Source organism: Lissotriton vulgaris, chromosome 8, assembly GCF_964263255.1.
Source record: "Lissotriton vulgaris chromosome 8, aLisVul1.2, whole genome shotgun sequence".
Classification (NCBI taxonomy): Eukaryota; Metazoa; Chordata; class Amphibia; order Caudata; family Salamandridae; genus Lissotriton; species Lissotriton vulgaris.
Window position 1 is genome coordinate 36,636,835 of NC_141696.1, and position 22,384 is coordinate 36,659,218.

General features: G+C 45.7%; 1 protein-coding gene across 1 annotated transcript in view; it reads left to right on the forward strand.

Annotated features, from left to right (window-relative positions):
* The first annotated feature begins 1,228 nt into the window (after positions 1–1,228).
* The window catches only part of LOC147693333 (vomeronasal type-2 receptor 26-like), a 169,114-nt gene continuing 147,958 nt past the window's right edge, over positions 1,229–22,384 (forward strand). The window contains exon 1 of the mRNA XM_086935938.1: positions 1,229–1,242. Within this exon, the coding sequence (XP_086792064.1) occupies positions 1,229–1,242 (14 nt within the window). The remainder of the gene's footprint in view (positions 1,243–22,384) is intronic.

Consider the following 22,384-nt stretch of genomic DNA (forward strand, 5'->3'; position numbering starts at 1 on the left):
CGATCTTTTTTTGCTAAGGCTTTCTTTAATGCTGAATAAGTTTTTGTACACTGAGAGTCAAACCAACCTTTTCTTAGTGTATTACTTTGTTTCCTGGGTTTCGTTAATTCAGTACCGATGATTTTTACTATCTCATTGTAATTAGTCAGAATTTCCATTGGAGTGGCCAAGGGATTTAGACAAATATCAATATAGGTCATGCATTTTTTGATTATACTTGCGCAAGTTACGTCTTGATCAAGGTTACCCCATTTGAGGGTGAAGCCATTCAGTCTATTTAGTGTAAGGTTCTCTTGATGTAAAAGGCCGTTGTAATCCTTTGCTTGCGTTTTGTGATGACCAGGCTCTAAGTAAGTTAGTCTAAGTGGATAATGATCGCTAAGTACATTGGTATCCACTGCGAAGTGATTTATGCTTGTGGCGCTGTTAGTGGAGATTAAGATGTAATCAATTAATGTTTGGGCGCCTCTTCCATGGAACGTTGGTTTAAATTGGATAGTTGGCGTTGCTAACAAGTTTGCGAACCCTATGTCTGCCTCAGACATAATAGCCTGGATGATGTTTCCTTCCTCTGTATGGGAAAAATGCGTAACAGGGTTGTCTTGTTCATCTGTGATCCCACATGTTGGGGCGTCGCTTTTGCTGCAGATATTAAGATTGAAATCTCCTCCCCAAATTATGGGGTGGGTAACTTTAGCATGTTTGTTTTTTAGTTCATTTATTGTATCATTGATTTCACTTAGAGCTTTAGTGAATTCCGACAAGGTCATATTATTATAAAAATTTATTATGGTATAGATGACTTGGTGTGATACCTTTATGTCAATGATTTGGTAATTCTGAAGAAGTGCAATTGGCGTTATATTCTGACAGGGCCAAAGGTTGGAAATGTATGTGATTAGGCCCCCTTTACTTCTCCCAAATGATGATTTTGTTGCTTGAGAGAAGTAGGTTCTGAAACCCACCAGATGTATTGGGTCGTTCAGCCATGTCTCCTGAAGGCAGACTAAGTCATTTGTATGAACCAGATCTAGAAAGGTTTTTTCAAGATACTTGGTTGCCAGTCCCGCCACGTTCCAAAATAGTATTTTTCTCTCATTTTCAGCGGTGGAGTGGGCAGTTTGAGACGGGGGATCTGAATGTGCTGCTTCTATAGACAGAATTGGATTGTCTACATTCGAAGTTATCTCATCTTCTGTGTCCGAGACGGGGTTGCTTTCATTTTGAGATGTCGTTTCTAAGGTGAGATCATCTTTTCTATCTTTTTGTGAGCTGTGGGTCTTGTCAATCGGCTTATTATTCAGCAATCAGAACGGATCGGTCCTGTTGTCTCTGGAACTGCCTCTCACTGAAGAACAAAGAACAACTATATAGGGCCTGAATTAGAAGTTAAATTGATGGGTATTAACTTGAAACTGTCCCAGCAGCGCTACGGAATTGATTGTCATTATTAATGCCAACTGCTGAGACAAATAGCTAGAGTGTATTTCAAATTTAAGGAAGCCAGGCAGTGTTGTTTTGCATCATTACCACCCACTTAACTTCAGGATTCTAAGACACTGTGCTAGGCTAACATTATTTACATTAAGTTACTCCCTGCAGGAGTTCCAAAGTTCATTCAACTTATTTCTCGTTAGTTTTCTGGTAAATAACATAGCGGATGGAAATCATTACCTTCCATCTGAATGATAAATACTTTTTAAACAAACATGCATTTGATTATGATTTAGGCCTTGTTCCGCTGCTCATCTGGTTGTACCATTCTTGATGATATGAAGCGTGAACATTTGCTATTTTGACATTAGGCAGCCTACGAAAGAAGAAGTTCGTGCAATCAATAGTGTGTGGTACTCCTGAATACTACCAATGTCTCTTACATGTTAGAGTAGTGTAGCACATATTAAAAGAAAAAAGCAAGGCTGACCACTCCCCATGTTACACACCCAGAAACCTCAAGCTCACATTTGAAATAGGATTTGTGGGTTCAACCAACTGAATTCTGTGAATTTTGGGCAATGCAGAATGAATCGACCTTTATTTCCTAAGGGGAAACAACCTTAACAATGCGGTCATTACATCGCTTTACCTTTACAACACGGTTTTTACAACAACCACATTTTTACATCACAGTACATTACAATGCAAGTCGTTACAACGACTTGCTATAGATGGCGCTCTAAACTAAGGAATAATGTAATTTACTAATCCAACACCTCCCCTACTGTTGCACATACTGGAGTTGGAATAGTAAATTATACTATTCCTAAGTGCAGCGCTCCATCTAGAGCAAGTTGTTGTAACAACTTGCGTTGTAATGTACTGCGATGTAACAATGTGGTTGTTGTAATGACCACATTGCAATCGCATGCGTTGTAAATGCATGCAATGTAATGGTATATATTCTTACTAAGAGATGTGTGGATGAAGTACATCTGTAGATGTAGCGTTCGTTTCTGCATCAGGATGCTCTTGCCCTAAGATAATATTTCACATTGAGGGAATGCGATGTGAGCCCACTTGTGATACAAAGAGATTTGTTGTACATTCCCTGTAGCATTTCATATAATCTCAGAAACATTTATGCAGAGTTTAAACATTCTGAAGCTAACCCTTTACTCTGCGTCACTAGCACTGTGATGGCAAGTGGCCAATGAGAGTAACTTTGATATTCAATGAGGATGCTTCACCACTTGAGGGCCTGGAACGCAGGTGACAAACAGCAATCCCTTCATCCACACTTACTTACCACAGGTCACCTGGACAAGACATCCTGCGGTTTGTGCCTGGTAGCCGCACCCCAAGGCCCCTCACAGCCAGAAGAGGAAGGAAAACTCAATGGGTTTTGTGCCCTCCCACCCTCACAGCCGTATCCCAACCCAATCCCCCTCACAACCACGAGAGGAAGGAAACCGTACTGGACATTGATTTCTCGCACTCTCACAGCCTTATATCAGCACAAGGCCCCTCACAGCCAGAGGAGGAAGGAAAACTCACTGTCTTTGAGCTCTCCCACCCTCACAGCTCTATCCCACCCCAAACCCCTCACAACCACAAGAGGAAGGAAACCCCACTGGGCGTTGTGCTCTCCCACCCTCACTGCTCAATCCCACCCAAGGCCCCAATCTAGAGGAGGAAGGAAATTGCACTGGAATTTGTGCTCTCCCACCCTCACAGCCTTACCCCACTCCAAGGCCTCTCACAGCCAGAAGAGGAAGGAAAACTCACTGCCTTTGTGCTCTCCCCCCCTCACAACTCCATCCCATCCAAAGCCCCCTCACAACCACAAGAGAAAGTAAACCTCACTGGGCTTTGTGCTCTCCCACCCTCACAGCCTTATCCTACTCTAAGGCCCCTCACAGCCCTATCCCATCTTGCTGAAATCTCCAGTCCCAATCCAGCCGTTCTCCCACCGGATTGAAGTCCCCTCACACCTGCAAACACCCACCTACAGAACACATGCAGGGTGTCTCAGAGCGCTGCTCTAGCAGCATCACACCTGTGGTCCCTGCCATGGCTGCCTGGTGCGCAGAATACAGATACCAATGTTTGTTATCACTGTATGAATTTGTAAAGCCATATGGTCCTGCTGCAGTGAAGCTGCCCCCGCCCGTGGATCATCACACCCCTTAAACACACCATCACCGCGGCTGATCTCTGTAGCACCTGAAGTGAGACATATTCGGGGCATTTAGGGGTTTTATGACGGTCTATACATTTAGAAGCAGAGGAGCCTGCTGACGTGTTTTAGAAATATGGCTATATAAACACTGGGTAATCTAGAGAATGGGGGTATTTTGATGTGCCGAGCTAGACAGGTAAAGAAGCTCGTTAAAGAACAGCGGATATTGTGTGTGTATTCGCCGTTTTTTTACTGGATGCTTGCACATTATTATAAATAAAAATTGTTTTTTAAAAAAAATCTTTTTATTAGTTACTTGAGGTCATAGTGAAAGAACAAATAAGCAAGAGAAACAGTTTCATACCAATTTCATGGCAACGCTATGTCCAAAAAAAAGCAAAAAAGTTGATACAATTCAACATAAAGAAGAAAAAATAAGATTCTCTTTTTTTTTCTACATAAATGTTCCCCACATTTTTTCCATTTTACACAATAATCGGGTCCCCTTAATTTTAGCAAGCGCGATCTCCATATTGTATATTTATTTAACGAGACCCCACCATTCCAACATTGTTGGTGGGCTCGGTAAAATCCATACCCGAGCTATAACTAACCTAGCGCAAGCCAGTAAAATAGTTATGAGATCTCTCTGGTTAGGATCTCCATACTGTCCACCCAAAAGCACGTCTACTACTGTATGTAATATAGGTCTTCCCAGTTTTTGAGACATACATTTTGCGACTCCTTGCAGGAACTCTGTTAATGGTGGGGATTGAAAAAACATATGTTGCAAGTCAGCTGCAAATAAATCGCATTTTGGACATCTACAGCCTGATTCATGTAGCTAAATTGCACTCGCAAAGGGCCAGATTCTCAGAATCTGGCCCTTTGCGAGCGCAATTTTTGCATTTGGTATTCATGATACCAAATGCAAAAATCGCTATTTAAGAATTCACATATTTGCGTGGAATGGCATTTAAGGAATCTCTAATAGAGATTCCTTAAATGCTATTCATGACACACAACAAAATAGCGATTGTGGACTTTTGGGGCCGCTATTTACCGACAGGTCAGACCTGTCGGTAAATAGCATAAACTCAGAAAAATGCTTTTAAAAGCATTTTTCAAAGTTGCATGTAGCACACACACATGTCCTTTGGACATGTGTGTGCGCAACACCTGTCCAAAAGTGCATTTTAGGGGTGCTACAGGGCGTCCTTTGGACACCCCTGTCACCCTTAAAATCGCTATCTCAGTTGCGAGTAGCAAATTGCTACTCGCAAATCCCCAATCATTCCAATGGGCCTCTTGGCCCATAGGAATGAATGGGGAGTATTTGCGAGTAGCAAATTGCTACTCGCAAATAAAGAACATGTAGGAATCGCTATTTAAGTAGCAATTCCTACATGAATGCCGTTTTGCGTGTCCTCAATAGCGAATCGCTATGATTCGCTATTAGGGACACGCAAAACGGCCCGTACATGAATCAGGCTGCTAGTCCGATCGCTGGTTAAGCTATTTAGTGGCCATTTCGCTATCCTTTCAGGGTGTGATATAATGAGCAAATAGTTCTATACTGCTGCAGTCTCAAATTAGAGGAGTGTACCGACACACAGATACTGCTAAATGCAGATGCAATAGTATTAGCAGTAATAGCTGTCCCCATTTTCTGACTCAATTGTACAGATAATCGCCTGTAATCACCTTCTTTATGAAAATTAAAGCCTTTATATCCAACACTAATCAGTGATTTATCTTTAACTAGGTAAATGCTATCCCATATGTCAGAATCTGATAAAGATGTGAGCTTCATACTACATATAAGATAGTCACGACTTTGATAATACTTTAACCGCATCTTCTCTGTGAGATTGTGTGAAAAATGTAACCTATCGAATGTTGAGAACCCGTTATGATCATACAGATCCCCTAAGCTTTTTATACCCAAAGAATGGCACTCTCTCACCCTAGCAGCTCTATCCCATCCCAAGCACCCTCACAACCACAAGAGGAAGGAAAATCTCACTGGGCTATGTACTCTCCCACCCTCACAGCTCTATCCCACCCCAAGGCTTCTCACAGCCAGAAGAGGAAGGAAAACCCACTGGGCGTTGTGCTCTCCCACCCACACAGCTCTATCCCACCCCAAGGCTTCTCACAGCCAGAAGAGGAAGGAAAACCCACTGGGCGTTGTGCTCTCCCACCCACACAGCTCTATCCCACCCCAAGGCCCCAATCTAGAGGAGGAAGGAAATTGAACTGGGATTTGTGCTCTTCCCACCCTCACAGCTCTATCCCACCCCAAGGCTTCTCACAGCCAGAAGAGGAAGGAAACCCCACTGGGCGTTGTGCTCTCCCACCCACACAGCTCTATCCCACCCCAAGGCTTCTCACAGCCAGAAGAGGAAGGAAAACCCACTGGGCGTTGTGCTCTCCCACCCACACAGCTCTATCCCACCCCAAGGCTTCTCACAGCCAGAAGAGGAAGGAAAACCCACTGGGCGTTGTGCTCTCCCACCCACACAGCTCTATCCCACCCCAAGGCCCCAATCTAGAGGAGGAAGGAAATTTAACTGGTATTTGTGCTCTTCCCACCCTCACAGCTCTATCCCACCCCAAGGCTTCTCACAGCCAGAAGAGGAAGGAAAACCCACTGGGCGTTGTGCTCTCCCACCCACACAGCTCTATCCCACCCCAAGGCTTCTCACAGCCAGAAGAGGAAGGAAAACCCACTGGGCGTTGTGCTCTCCCACCCACACAGCTCTATCCCACCCCAAGGCCCCAATCTAGAGGAGGAAGGAAATTGAACCGGGATTTTTGCTCTTCCCACCCTCACAGCTCTATCCCACCCCAAGGCCTCTCACAGCCAGAAGAGGAAGGAAAACTCACTGGGCGTTGTGCTCTCCCACCCACACAGCCTTACCCCACTCCAAGGCCTCTCACAGCCAAAGGGGGAAGGAACGGTTACTGGGCTTTGTACTCTCCCACCCACACAGCTCCATCCCATCCAAAGCCCCCTCACAACCACTAGAGTAAGGAAAACCTCACTGGGCTTTGTGCTCTCCCACCCTCACAGCCTTATCCTACTCTAAGGCCTCTCACAGCTCTATCCCATCTTGCTGAAATCTCGAGTCCCAATCCAGCCGTTCTCCCACCGGATTGAAGTCCCCTCACACCTGCAAACACCCACCTACAGAACACATGCAGGGTGTCTCAGAGCGCTGCTCTAGCAGCATCACACCTGTGGTCCCTGCCATGGCTGCCTGGTGCGCAGAATACAGATACCAATGTTTGTTATCACTGTATGAATTTGTAGAGTAATATGGCCTTGCTGCAGTGAAGCTGCCCCCGCCCGTGGATCATCAAACCCCTTAACCCCTTCTATGCTGATGACGGCTCACGTCCATCATGCACTACGGTGGGCGTGTGCTGATGACGGCTGGTGGCCGTCATGAACCCACCCACTCTTTAAAAGCGCCGCACAGGCACAGAAACACAGCCGCGCCCAAGGGGTTAAACACACCATCACTGCGGCTGATCTTTGTACCACCTGAAGTGAGACATATTCGGAGCATTTAGGGGGTTTTTGACGGTCTATACATGTATACGCAGAGGAGCCTGCTGACCTGTTTTTGAAATATGGCTATATAAAACCACTGGGTGATCTAGAGAAAGGGGGTGTTTTGATGTGCCGAGCTAGACAGGTAAAGAAGCTTGTTAAAGAGCAGCGGATATTGTGTGTGTATTTGCTGTTTTTTCACTGGATGCTTGCACATTATTATAAATAAAAATTGGTTCACGCATTATATAAATGGCAGAAATATATATGAATCTGTTACAAGCTATTCTCTGTTCTTGGAAGCTCAATTGACATTGTTTTCCATTTAATAGACAACTCATCCAGTATTTTCAGAGTACCAGTTGTTCAGCAGTCAGCAAATAATTCTGGAATAATGTGAGTGGTTCAACTTTTCTAACAAAAATCAAACCAAAATCGTTTACGTCCTCTTGAAGGAAACAGCAAATCATCCATGATTCATCAGGAATAATTTCAACGTGTGAATGCTTGTGTAGGCTCAAATACTCATTTTCTAGTCATTCTCAAATTAGTCAGTAAATTCAACCTTGAGAAGCCATAATATGCTAATTTTTAAATCACCCTGAAGTCATCAGGAAAAGTCACATCTTGTGTCGTCATTAGATACTAGCATTCAAGTCTTCCTGAAGTCATCTGGTAAAGGTTTCTAAATTTTGCTGATGACTTCAAGAGCTTGATGAGGTCGATGACGGGAAAATGACTTCTAATATAGGTTGCTGGTCATCCAGTGACCCTGGCGTGGCTTCTAAAGTCATCCTGGTTGACATGAGTTTAGCACTATTCAACAAAGACTGAGAACAAAGCTAATCCCTTTTCCTAGGTCCTGCCACAGCACATCACCGGAATGCTACCAGAGATATAGGCAAAAATCACAGTTGATGGACAGAATGCAGAACAATGTCATACATTCACCCCAGTACAGAGATCTGGGCCCAAATCCATCGTTTTTTTGCACTCCACACCACCCCACTTCAGACATGGCCATATGCAAATCAGTCTGACCCTGTGCCTCATGGGGAAAGTCCAGCCCGAACTGCCAAGCCATGCCTTCTTTGGACCGGAAGCAAGCTTCCGAGGACCGGTATCTGGCATTCCAGCCGTCTTGAGCCCGGCTTGCTTGAATCCAGTGGTGTGGAGAGCATTGGACTCACGTCTGAGCATACCCATCCCACTCGGGGTGACCATTGCAAAAACCACAGTTGATGGACAGAATGCAGAATAATGTCATACATTCACCCCAGTACAGAGATCTGGACCTAAATCCATCGTTTTTTTGCACTCCACACCACCCCAGTTCAGACATGGCCATATGCAAATCAGTCTGACCCTGTGCCTCATGGGAACACCACAGCCCGAAGTGCCAAGCCATGCCTTATTGGGACCGGAAATAAGCGTTTGAGGACTGGTTTCTGGCATTCCAGCCGTCTTCAGCCCGGCTTGCTTGAATCCAGTGGTGTGGAGAGCATTGGACTCACGTCTGAGCATACCCATCCCACTCGGGGTGACAATTGCAAAAACCACAGTTGATGGACAGAATTCAGAACAATGTCATACATTCACCCCAGTACCAAGATCTGGGCCTAAATCCATCGCACAGGGTCAAGGCTGATTTGCATATGGCCATGTCTGAACTGGGGTGGTGTGGGGTGGGGTGAATGTATGACATTGTTCTGCATTCTGTCCATCAACTGTGGTTTTTGCATTTGTCACCCGAGTGGGATGGGTATGCTCAGACGATAGTCCCATGCTCTCCATACTACTGGAGTCAAGCTATCCTGGCTGAAGACCGCTGATAGCCAGAAACTGGTCCTAGGATGTTTGATTCCGGTCCAGGAAAGACATGGCTTGGCAGTTCGGGCTGGACTGTTCCCATGAGGTACAGGGTGAAGGCTGATTTGCATATGGCCATGTCTGAACTGGGGTGGTGTGGAGTACAAAAAAACTATGGATTTAGGCCCAGATCTCTGCACTGAGGTAAATGTATGACATTGCTCTGCATTCTGTCCATCAACTGTGTTTTTTGCATTTGTCACCCCGAGTGGGATGGGTATACTCAGACGCGAGTCCCATGCTCTCCACACCACTGGAGTCAAGCTATCCTGGCTGAAGACGGCTGATAGCCAGAAACCGGTCCTAGGATGTTTGATTCCAGTCCAGGAAAGACATGGCTTGGCAGTTCGGGCTGGACTGTTCCCATGAGGCACAGGGTCAAGGCTGATTTGCATATGACCATGTCTGAACTGGGGTGATGTGGAGTGCAAAAAAACGATGGATTTAGGCCCAGATCTCTGCACTGGGGTGAATGTATGACATTGTTCTGCATTCTGTCCATCAACTGTGGTTTTTGCATTTGTCACCCTGAGTGGGATGGGTATGCTCAGACGTGAGTCCCATGCTCTCCACACCACTGGAGTCAAGCTATCCTGGCGGAAGACGGCTGATAGCCAGAAACCGGTCCTAGGATGTTTGATTCCGGTCCAGGAAAGACATGGCGTGGCAGTTCGGGCTGGACTGTTCCCATGAGGCACAGGGTCAAGGCTGAATTGCATATGGCCATGTCTGAACTGGGGTGGTGTGGAGTGCAAAAAAACGATGGATTTAGGCCCAGATCTCTGCACTGGGGTGAAAGTATCACATTGTTCTGCATTCTGTCCATCAACTGTTTTTTTTTGCATCAGAGCTATAGGGGTCTCTCTCAGTAACGTCAGAGACACAGGAGTTAGGAACTGTGCTGAGGGGAAATTTTTTGTCTGTAAAAGTTCGTGCAATGGGTAACCAGAGTCATACAGGCCTCCAATGGAGGGATCCTGGCACAGGCCCAAATTTGTCTATTCGCCTCGTGAGTGAACTATGCACAACAGAGGAGTGACCAAAACTCCAGGGAGTTGGGGTCGCTCTTCATCTACAATGCATGTAGCGGCACCAATTATATTATGCCACCTGCAATACAAGTGATACAGGCTTAGTTAGCAGTGCAACACTCATCTAAAGCATACTCTCCACCAGTTCACCCTTCCAGTAAACATGTTGAAAGGAGGAGCCGGCGCTGAGCCATCCTGTCTCACCTTGGAGCTGGGAGGCCAACTACCAGTTCTCCCCCATACAGCGGGAGATGCAAGGTGTCCATGACACCTCTTCTCCTTTGTGTTCCCCAAATCAATTCTGTCTGCAGTCAGACAAGCTATTGAAAACTGTGCTGGGGAAAATTGTGAAAGAATACAGAAACCAGGGTAATAGCACCATTTTGGTCTAAGCCTGTGATCTGCCTGATGTTCTCAGGGTCGGGGAGAGCGTAGACGGTAAGACAATAATACAGCTGCACCACTTCTTACTTCCAATAGGGTATTTATTGGTTAAGATGAACAATAGGCAAAGCAAAAATCAGAACAATATTAGTCCTGCTGAAGCGTGGTGTAACCACGACCAGAGATAACATCAATGGAACAAGAAACAATAAAGCTTAATGCAACGATACCCGTACCAGCCCAGTTCCACTCGTAGGGCTATTAATCCAACCGTCCTCCACATGAATATCGGTCCTGGTATTCCCCAACGGAGGGTACTGTGCTCAGTAACGGCCGACAATGCCATTCGAATCGTTGCTAGTATGGTTTGTCGGTGTGGCCTGGATAAAGCGCCTGTTAAGGTTCAAGGAGCTCCTAGCGTTAGGGCAACGTACTCAGAAATGCCTAGCCTGGCACTCAACCGAGAATTACCGGATGGTGTCTAAGGGAGCAGCCGATCTACCTTCAATGCCTAACGCCAAGTAAACAGAACGCCTGTAATCAGCTCCGTGGTGAGCGTAACTGTTCTTCGCCACACACACAAGGTTCCAATATCCAAAACAGAGGATGCGGCAAATACCTCCGTGGTGTGCGTCTCTGCCCGCTTCTCCCATAGAAATGCCTAGCCAGATACTCGAACGCTAGGATTCGAACTAGCGGGGGTGTAAGAGAGCAGCTGCTCAATCTTACCTCTGGAATGCCGAATTAGCTCAAATCAGGTCCGCGGCAGCTTCTAAGAGGACACGGGTCTGCGGTCTCCAGTTCCCAGTAAGGCCGGCATGGATCTCAATATCTGACGCCTTTCCTCTACTGCGTACGTCTTTTATGGGCATTTGTCAGCCTGCGCTTTGACCCGCGCTAGGCATGCTGGTACTTGTAGTACACCCGCCTGCCGAATTCACTGTTCCTGCAATAGCTCGCGCTGTGGTTTAGCGGGCATCAGGGGGGAGGGAATTCCTGACAAAGCCTCCCAGCCCATCCCCAACAGAGGCTTACTGCGGAAGTCATTGAGGCAAAGATTGCCCTGCACTCTGTCTTGGTGGTCCCTATAAACCCATAAACCTAGATATTTTACCATAGTGTGGTCTGCCAGTTATCCCTCAATCAATGATGTGGTCAGTCTACTGGCATCTCACTCAGTCAACAGGGAGAAGCATGACTTATATACATTTACCTGTATGCCAGAATATGGCTCATACTGGCTCAGCCCCTCAAGCATCAACTGCAAACCCAAGGTACAAACTTGCAATCAAGAAAATCTGTGGCCTGAGCTTTGAGATCTTCTTTTGTGAAGGATCTTCCCTGGAACTTTACAATTCAGGTTAAGAAGCGAAAGTTGACGGTAACAGACAACCTCCAGTGAGAGTTGGACTAGGTGCCAAAACCATCTGCAAATCAATATTTCATAAAATATCATTTATCTTCATATATAGTTTTTTCAATAAAATTCAGCTAACAAAATGTAACATCTTATGCTTCCAGTACAATGTTGAGAAAAAAGGGAAAATCAATTTAATATTATAAGCCTATTAATACAGCCTTCAATTCTCAATGTTAGCAGCTGATGAAGCGCAGCAACTAAAATTCTTTATAAATGATGTCATAATCCACTATCACACTTACACTTACCAATCAATACCAGGCCCATAAGAAATCATGAGGTGAACAGATCAAATATGTTTGTTTAAGACATTCACAATAAACAAGACCAGCTTGTCATTTTAAAAGTTTATTCAAACATATTCAGGAAAACATAGGTTTGGAACTTTATTAAGCAAGCATTAGAAAATGTCATAAGAAAGTTTTATTCAGCATTTATAAAGAGAACTTAATTCAAGAAAATATTATTCATTAGCAGAAATAAGTGAAAAAGAGCATTTCCAAAACCTAACTAACTCTCTGTCTCTACCCTCATCGCCTGGAAACAAAGTCTTAAAAGGTTACATTTCCTTACGTGTAATCATCGGACAGCAGAACACGTCCTTCTGGAATCAAGAGCGTAAGCCAAAAGTTTGCAGCTAAAGCCTATTCTTATACCCTAAATTAAGCTGAGCTAACTATTTTTCACATTCCAACAGCTGAATTCTGACTCTCAATTGGCTGAATCACCTCATGCCACAGTAAACTGTGACATCTTCCACCACGAGACCAGGTTTTACACAGAGCCATTGTTCATGCACAGAATCCTGGCGACAGTTCCTTACTCTGCTACATTTTGTAGCAAAAATGTTCAAGCAATACAAAATCTTGTCACGTCTCTTCCTTTCAACCTTGAGCCTGACCGTTCTGAGCTTTCCGTGGCACATCCAAACCCACTCCACAGAGTTGACTTTAGCAGTTCATTTTCTAGAGATTTCAGAATAAAAGTTTATCATCCACTTCAAAATATGGGTTTCTCATGTGGCTTTCAACAACAGCAGGCCTTTTCTGCGCCACTTCTGATTGCGTCACTGCGCCACTTTTAACTTGCGTCACTTTCCAGAAAAACTATTATTTAAACAAACACAAAAGAATAATTAATTCAGGTAAAACAAACCCTTCTGTACCACCCAGCCCTTGCTAATTATTAATTAACCCACTAATAAAAGACATTTAGCAAAAGCAAACAAATAAAGCAGCACATAAAATATCTACCATTCTTCATGTAATCCAGCTTTATGTTTCTGAAAGAGTAAAAAGATGATTAAATGATACACAGACAGACAAACACAACATAGGACATACATGTAAGCACATATAAAAGCACATGCCATGAATGATCAGCGGCATATTAATAGTGACAAAGACAATAGGACAGACATAACTAACAAGACAATATTAATCATGTGTTACAAAACAGACTTGCAAATGCAACAAGAGCACATGTAATTAGTTTCCCGCGTGTTCATGTGTGGTGCAAACTTAATTTAGGTTGTGTTAATTAAACAAATCATGCAAACACTCATTAATATATTATTTCAAATTATGAGAGTATGACATCACGAGCTAGAATAAAATATTTTCTAAAGCTCGCTCTATCAACTCCCTCATCTGGTGATTTCAAAATCACCAAACAACACCCAAAAATTTTTATTAAAATTTTTATCTATTGAACATGTTTCAGGCTTACTCTAGATTAGTATTTAAGCTCTAATTTCATCTATCTCATAATTAGTATTGAGTCTTACATCTTACTAATTCTGTATCCTTTACCCTTTCTTTATTCAGCTAAATTGAATCCTTTCCACCTTTGGAAACAAAGTCTTAAAAGGTTACATTTCCTTACGTGTAATCATCGGACAGCAGAACACGTCCTTCTGGAATCAAGAGCGTAAGCCAAAAGTTTGCAGCTAAAGCCTATTCTTATACCCTAAATGAAGCTGAGCTAACTATTTTTCACATTCCAACAGCTGAATTCTGACTCTCCATTGGCTGAATCACCTCACGCCACAGTAAACTGTGACATCTTCCACCACGAGACCAGGTTTTACATATAGCCATTGTTCATGCACAGAATCCTGGCGACAGTTCCTTAGTCTGCTACATTTTGTAGCAAAAATGTTCAAGCAATACAAAATCTTGTCACGTCTCTTCCTTTCAACCTTGAGCCTGACCGTTCTGAGCTTTCCGTGGCACATCCAAACCCACTCCACAGAGTTGACTTTAGCAGTTCATTTTCTAGTGATTTCAGAATAAAAGTTTATCATCCACTTCAAAATATGGGTTTCTCATGTGGCTTTCAACAACAGCAGGCCTTTTCTGTGCCACTTCTGATTGCGCCACTGCGCCACTTTTAACTTGCGTCACTTTCCAGAAAAACTATTATTTAAACAAACACAAAAGAATAATTAATTCAGGTAAAACAAACCCTTCTGTGCCACCCAGCCCTTGCTAATTATTAATTAACCCACTAATAAAAGACATTTAGCAAAAGCAAACAAATAAAGCAGCACATAAAATATCTACCATTCTTCATGTAATCCAGCTTTATGTTTCTGAAAGAGTAAAAAGATGATTAAATGATACACAGACAGACAAACACAACATAGGACATACATGTAAGCACATATAAAAGCACATGCCATGAATGATCAGCTGCATATTAATAGTGACAAAGACAATAGGACAGACATAACAAACAAGACAATATTAATCATGTGTTACAAAACAGACTTGCAAATGCAACAAGAGCACTTGTAATTAGTTTCCCGCGTGTTCATGTGTGGTGCAAACTTAATCTAGGTTGTGTTAATTAAACAAATCATGCAAACACTCATTAATATATTATTTCAAATTATGAGAGTATGACATCACGAGCTAGAATAAAATATCTAACGTTTCGCGGGTGTCCCCACTTCTTCAGAGCAGTAACGTTTTGTGGGTGTCCACGCTTCTTCAGGGCTGTAGATCGACACAAAGGCTCCTTCATTTCAAAACTCAGGAACCATGGTGAAATGACAAATCTCTGTCTCTCTCATTATTGTCCAGTGTCCTAATATTTCAGGTGGGTACGTTTGCCCTTAAATATCTCCTATCACAATAACAAATGGCTCAGATGCAAGTTTGTATCTCTTCACATTATCTATGGCTTAGCACAACACCATCACAAAGGCAAAGACAAGTTAAACTATTTAAAACTAATGTAGTTTTACCCCAACCCCCAAAGTAATTCGGGGTTGTTCGCTAAGATTTTGGATATGCTCCCATGTCTTATTTAACAGCACAGAGTTTCTTCATTAAAATCAGACTCTTGCTGAATTGATTTGGTACCTGCTTGCCTTGTGGAAAACCTCTGTTAAATTTGGACTGTTCAAGTTTTCTTTGCCATTGTGATAACAACTATTTACAACAAGGGGTGGTGAGGGACAGAGTCTCTGAATTAAACAGAAAGCTCTCACCCAGTCAAGAGATCAGGGCTAGATCCAACACCGTTTTTTAGCTCACTGCACCATCCCAGTTTCAGAACCTGGCTGTATGCAAATTAGTCTGTTCCTGTCCCAGTGCATGATGGGAACAGGGCAAACCAAACTACAAAAGCCAATTCTTAGACTGGGAAGGAAACAAGCTCCCGGGGACCGGTTTCTGGCATTACAGCCGTCTTCGGCCCGGTTTGCTTGAATCCTGATGGTGCAATGAGCAAGGGTCTCACATCTGAGAATACCCTTCCACGCTTAGGGTGGACAAAAATATTTACAACAAGGGGTGGTGAGGGACAGAGTCTCTGAATTAAACAGAAAGCTCTCACCCAGTCAAGAGATCAGGGCTAGATCCAACACCGTTTTTTAGCTCACTGCACCATCCCAGTTTCAGAACCTGGCTGTATGCAAATTAGTCTGTTCCTGTCCCAGTGCATGATGGGAACAGGGCAAACCAAACTACAAAAGCCAATTCTTAGACTGGGAAGGAAACAAGCTCCCGGGGACCGGATTCTGGCATTACAGCCGTCTTCGGCCCGGTTTGCTTGAATCCTGATGGTGCAATGAGCAAGGGTCTCACATCTGAGAATACCCTTCCACGCTTAGGGTGGACAAAAATATTTACAACAAGGGGTGGTGAGGGACAGAGTCTCTGAATTAAACAGAAAGCTCTCACCCAGTCAAGAGATCAGGGCTAGATCCAACACCGTTTTTTAGCTCACTGCACCATCCCAGTTTCAGAACCTGGCTGTATGCAAATTAGTCTGTTCCTGTCCCAGTGCATGATGGGAACAGGGCAAACCAAACTACAAAAGCCAATTCTTAGACTGGGAAGGAAACAAGCTCCCGGGGACCGGTTTCTGGCATTACAGCCGTCTTCGGCCCGGTTTGCTTGAATCCTGATGGTGCAATGAGCAAGGGTCTCACATCTGAGAATACCCTTCCACGCTTAGGGTGGACAAAAATATTTACAACAAGGGGTGGTGAGGGACAGAGTCTCTGAATTAAACAGAAAGCTCTCACCCAGTCAAGAGATCAGGGCTAGATCCAACACCGTTTTTTAGCTCACTGCACCATCCCAGTTTCAGAACCTGGCTGTATGCAAATTAGTCTGTTCCTGTCCCAGTGCATGATGGGAACAGGGCAAACCAAACTACAAAAGCCAATTCTCAGACTGGGAAGGAAACAAGCTCCCGGGGACCGGTTTCTGGCATTACAGCCGTCTTCGGCCCGGTTTGCTTGAATCCTGATGGTGCAATGAGCAAGGGTCTCACATCTGAGAATACCCTTCCACGCTTAGGGTGGACAAAAATATTTACAACAAGGGGTGGTGAGGGACAGAGTCTCTGAATTAAACAGAAAGCTCTCACCCAGTCAAGAGATCAGGGCTAGATCCAACACCGTTTTTTAGCTCACTGCACCATCCCAGTTTCAGAACCTGGCTGTATGCAAATTAGTCTGTTCCTGTCCCAGTGCATGATGGGAACAGGGCAAACCAAACTACAAAAGCCAATTCTTAGACTGGGAAGGAAACAAGCTCCCGGGGACCGGTTTCTGGCATTACAGCCGTCTTCGGCCCGGTTTGCTTGAATCCTGATGGTGCAATGAGCAAGGGTCTCACATCTGAGAATACCCTTCCACGCTTAGGGTGGACAAAAATATTACAACAAGGGGTGGTGAGGGACAGAGTCTCTGAATTAAACAGAAAGCTCTCACCCAGTCAAGAGATCAGGGCTAGATCCAACACCGTTTTTTAGCTCACTGCACCATCCCAGTTTCAGAACCTGGCTGTATGCAAATTAGTCTGTTCCTGTCCCAGTGCATGATGGGAACAGGGCAAACCAAACTACAAAAGCCAATTCTTAGACTGGGAAGGAAACAAGCTCCCGGGGACCGGTTTCTGGCATTACAGCCGTCTTCGGCCCGGTTTGCTTGAATCCTGATGGTGCAATGAGCAAGGGTCTCACATCTGAGAATACCCTTCCACGCTTAGGGTGGACAAAAATATTTACAACAAGGGGTGGTGAGGGACAGAGTCTCTGAATTAAACAGAAAGCTCTCACCCAGTCAAGAGATCAGGGCTAGATCCAACACCGTTTTTTAGCTCACTGCACCATCCCAGTTTCAGAACCTGGCTGTATGCAAATTAGTCTGTTCCTGTCCTAGTGCATGATGGGAACAGGGCAAACCAAACTACAAGAGCCAATTCTTAGACTGGGAAGGAAACAAGCTCCCGGGGACCGGTTTCTGGCATTACAGCCGTCTTCGGCCCGGTCTTCGGCCCGGTTTGCTTGAATCCTGATGGTGCAATGAGCAAGCCGGGCCGAAGAGGCTGAAATGCCAGAAACCGGTCCCCGGTAGCTTGTCTCCTTTCTGGTAAAGAATTGGCTTGGTAGTTTAGTCTGCCCTGTTCCCATGATGCACTGGGCCAGGGACAGACTGATTTGCATATGGCCAGGTTCTGAGCTGGGATGGGGCAGTGAGATAAATAACGGTGATGGATCAAGCCCTGATCTTTGGACTGGGTAAGAGTGGTCTGCTCAATTCAGACACTCTGTTCATCACCACCCCCTTTTGTAAATCGATTTTGGCCACTATAGGTGTGGCAGGGTATACTCAGACATGAGTCCCTTTCTCACTGCTCCATCAGGATTCAAGCAAGCCGGGCCGAAGAGGCTGAAATGCCAGAAACTGGTCCCCGGTAGCTTGTCTCCTTTCTGGTAAAGAATTGGCTTGGTAGTTTAGTCTGCCCTGTTCCCATGATGCACTGGGCCAGGGACAGACTGATTTGCATATGGCCAGGTTCTGAGCTGGGATGGGGCAGTGAGATAAATAACGGCGATGGATCAAGCCCTGATCTTTGGACTGGGTAAGAGTGGTCTGCTCAATTCAGACACTCTGTTCATCACCACCCCCTTTTGTAAATCGATTTTGGCCACTATAGGTGTGGCAGGGTATACTCAGACATGAGTCCCTTTCTCACTGCTCCATCAGGATTCAAGCAAGCCGGGCCGAAGAGGCTGAAATGCCAGAAACCGGTCCCCGGTAGCTTGTCTCCTTTCTGGTAAAGAATTGGCTTGGTAGTTTAGTCTGCCCTGTTCCCATGATGCACTGGGCCAGGGACAGACTGATTTGCATATGGCCAGGTTCTGAGCTGGGATGGGGCAGTGAGATAAATAACGGTGATGGATCAAGCCCTGATCTTTGGACTGGGTAAGAGTGGTCTGCTCAATTCAGACACTCTGTTCATCACCACCCCCTTTTGTAAATCGATTTTGGCCACTATAGGTGTGGCAGGGTATACTCAGGCATGAGTCCCTTTCTCACTGCTCCATCAGGATTCAAGCAAGCCGGGCCGAAGAGGCTGAAATGCCAGAAACCGGTCCCCGGTAGCTTGTCTCCTTTCTGGTAAAGAATTGGCTTGGTAGTTTAGTCTGCCCTGTTCCCATGATGCACTGGGCCAGGGACAGACTGATTTGCATATGGCCAGGTTCTGAGCTGGGATGGGGCAGTGAGATAAATAACGGTGATGGATCAAGCCCTGATCTTTGGACTGGGTAAGAGTGGTCTGCTCAATTCAGACACTCTGTTCATCACCACCCCCTTTTGTAAATCGATTTTGGCCACTATAGGTGTGGCAGGGTATACTCAGACATGAGTCCCTTTCTCACTGCTCCATCAGGATTCAAGCAAGCCGGGCCGAAGAGGCTGAAATGCCAGAAACCGGTCCCCGGTAGCTTGTCTCCTTTCTGGTAAAGAATTGGCTTGGTAGTTTAGTCTGCCCTGTTCCCATGATGCACTGGGCCAGGGACAGACTGATTTGCATATGGCCAGGTTCTGAGCTGGGATGGGGCAGTGAGATAAATAACGGTGATGGATCAAGCCCTGATCTTTGGACTGGGTAAGAGTGGTCTGCTCAATTCAGACACTCTGTTCATCACCACCCCCTTTTGTAAATCGATTTTGGCCACTATAGGTGTGGCAGGGTATACTCAGACATGAGTCCCTTTCTCACTGCTCCATCAGGATTCAAGCAAGCCGGGCCGAAGAGGCTGAAATGCCAAAAACCGGTCCCCGGTAGCTTGTCTCCTTTCTGGTAAAGAATTGGCTTGGTAGTTTAGTCTGCCCTGTTCCCATGATGCACTGGGCCAGGGACAGACTGATTTGCATATGGCCAGGTTCTGAGCTGGGATGGGGCAGTGAGATAAATAACGGTGATGGATCAAGCCCTGATCTTTGGACTGGGTAAGAGTGGTCTGCTCAATTCAGACACTCTGTTCATCACCACCCCCTTTTGTAAATCGATTTTGGCCACTATAGGTGTGGCAGGGTATACTCAGACATGAGTCCCTTTCTCACTGCTCCATCAGGATTCAAGCAAGCCGGGCCGAAGAGGCTGAAATGCCAGAAACCGGTCCCCGGTAGCTTGTCTCCTTTCTGGTAAAGAATTGGCTTGGTAGTTTAGTCTGCCCTGTTCCCATGATGCACTGGGCCAGGGACAGACTGATTTGCATATGGCCAGGTTCTGAGCTGGGATGGGGCAGTGAGATAAATAACGGTGATGGATCAAGCCCTGATCTTTGGACTGGGTAAGAGTGGTCTGCTCAATTCAGACACTCTGTTCATCACCACCCCCTTTTGTAAATCGATTTTGGCCACTATAGGTGTGGCAGGGTATACTCAGACATGAGTCCCTTTCTCACTGCTCCATCAGGATTCAAGCAAGCCGGGCCGAAGAGGCTGAAATGCCAGAAACCGGTCCCCGGTAGCTTGTCTCCTTTCTGGTAAAGAATTGGCTTGGTAGTTTAGTCTGCCCTGTTCCCATGATGCACTGGGCCAGGGACAGACTGATTTGCATATGGCCAGGTTCTGAGCTGGGATGGGGCAGTGAGATAAATAACGGTGATGGATCAAGCCCTGATCTTTGGACTGGGTAAGAGTGGTCTGCTCAATTCAGACACTCTGTTCATCACCACCCCCTTTTGTAAATCGATTTTGGCCACTATAGGTGTGGCAGGGTATACTCAGACATGAGTCCCTTTCTCACTGCTCCATCAGGATTCAAGCAAGCCGGGCCGAAGAGGCTGAAATGCCAGAAACCGGTCCCCGGTAGCTTGTCTCCTTTCTGGTAAAGAATTGGCTTGGTAGTTTAGTCTGCCCTGTTCCCATGATGCACTGGGCCAGGGACAGACTGATTTGCATATGGCCAGGTTCTGAGCTGGGATGGGGCAGTGAGATAAATAACGGTGATGGATCAAGCCCTGATCTTTGGACTGGGTAAGAGTGGTCTGCTCAATTCAGACACTCTGTTCATCACCACCCCCTTTTGTAAATCGATTTTGGCCACTATAGGTGTGGCAGGGTATACTCAGACATGAGTCCCTTTCTCACTGCTCCATCAGGATTCAAGCAAGCCGGGCCGAAGAGGCTGAAATGCCAGAAACCGGTCCCCGGTAGCTTGTCTCCTTTCTGGTAAAGAATTGGCTTGGTAGTTTAGTCTGCCCTGTTCCCATGATGCACTGGGCCAGGGACAGACTGATTTGCATATGGCCAGGTTCTGAGCTGGGATGGGGCAATGAGATAAATAACGGTGATGGATCAAGCCCTGATCTTTGGACTGGATAAGAGTGGTCTGCTCAATTCAGACACTCTGTTCATCACCACCCCCTTTTGTAAATCGATTTTGGCCACTATAGGTGTGGCAGGGTATTCTCAGACATGAGTCCCTTTCTCACTGCTCCATCAGGATTCAAGCAAGCCGGGCCGAAGAGGCTGAAATGCCAGAAACCGGTCCCCGGTAGCTTGTCTCCTTTCTGGTAAAGAATTGGCTTGGTAGTTTAGTCTGCCCTGTTCCCATGATGCACTGGGCCAGGGACAGACTGATTTGCATATGGCCAGGTTCTGAGCTGGGATGGGGCAGTGAGATAAATAACGGTGATGGATCAAGCCCTGATCTTTGGACTGGGTAAGAGTGGTCTGCTCAATTCAGACACTCTGTTCATCACCACCCCCTTTTGTAAATCGATTTTGGCCACTATAGGTGTGGCAGGGTATACTCAGACATGAGTCCCTTTCTCACTGCTCCATCAGGATTCAAGCAAGCCGGGCCGAAGAGGCTGAAATGCCAGAAACCGGTCCCCGGTAGCTTGTCTCCTTTCTGGTAAAGAATTGGCTTGGTAGTTTAGTCTGCCCTGTTCCCATGATGCACTGGGCCAGGGACAGACTGATTTGCATATGGCCAGGTTCTGAGCTGGGATGGGGCAGTGAGATAAATAACGGTGATGGATCAAGCCCTGATCTTTGGACTGGGTAAGAGTGGTCTGCTCAATTCAGACACTCTGTTCATCACCACCCCCTTTTGTAAATCGATTTTGGCCACTATAGGTGTGGCAGGGTATACTCAGACATGAGTCCCTTTCTCACTGCTCCATCAGGATTCAAGCAAGCCGGGCCGAAGAGGCTGAAATGCCAGAAACCGGTCCCCGGTAGCTTGTCTCCTTTCTGGTAAAGAATTGGCTTGGTAGTTTAGTCTGCCCTGTTCCCATGATGCACTGGGCCAGGGACAGACTGATTTGCATATGGCCAGGTTCTGAGCTGGGATGGGGCAGTGAGATAAATAACGGTGATGGATCAAGCCCTGATCTTTGGACTGGGTAAGAGTGGTCTGCTCAATTCAGACACTCTGTTCATCACCACCCCCTTTTGTAAATCGATTTTGGCCACTATAGGTGTGGCAGGGTATACTCAGACATGAGTCCCTTTCTCACTGCTCCATCAGGATTCAAGCAAGCCGGGCCGAAGAGGCTGAAATGCCAGAAACCGGTCCCCGTAGCTTGTCTCCTTTCTGGTAAAGAATTGGCTTGGTAGTTTAGTCTGCCCTGTTCCCATGATGCACTGGGCCAGGGACAGACTGATTTGCTTATGGCCAGGTTCTGAGCTGGGATGGGGCAGTGAGATAAATAACGGTGATGGATCAAGCCCTGATCTT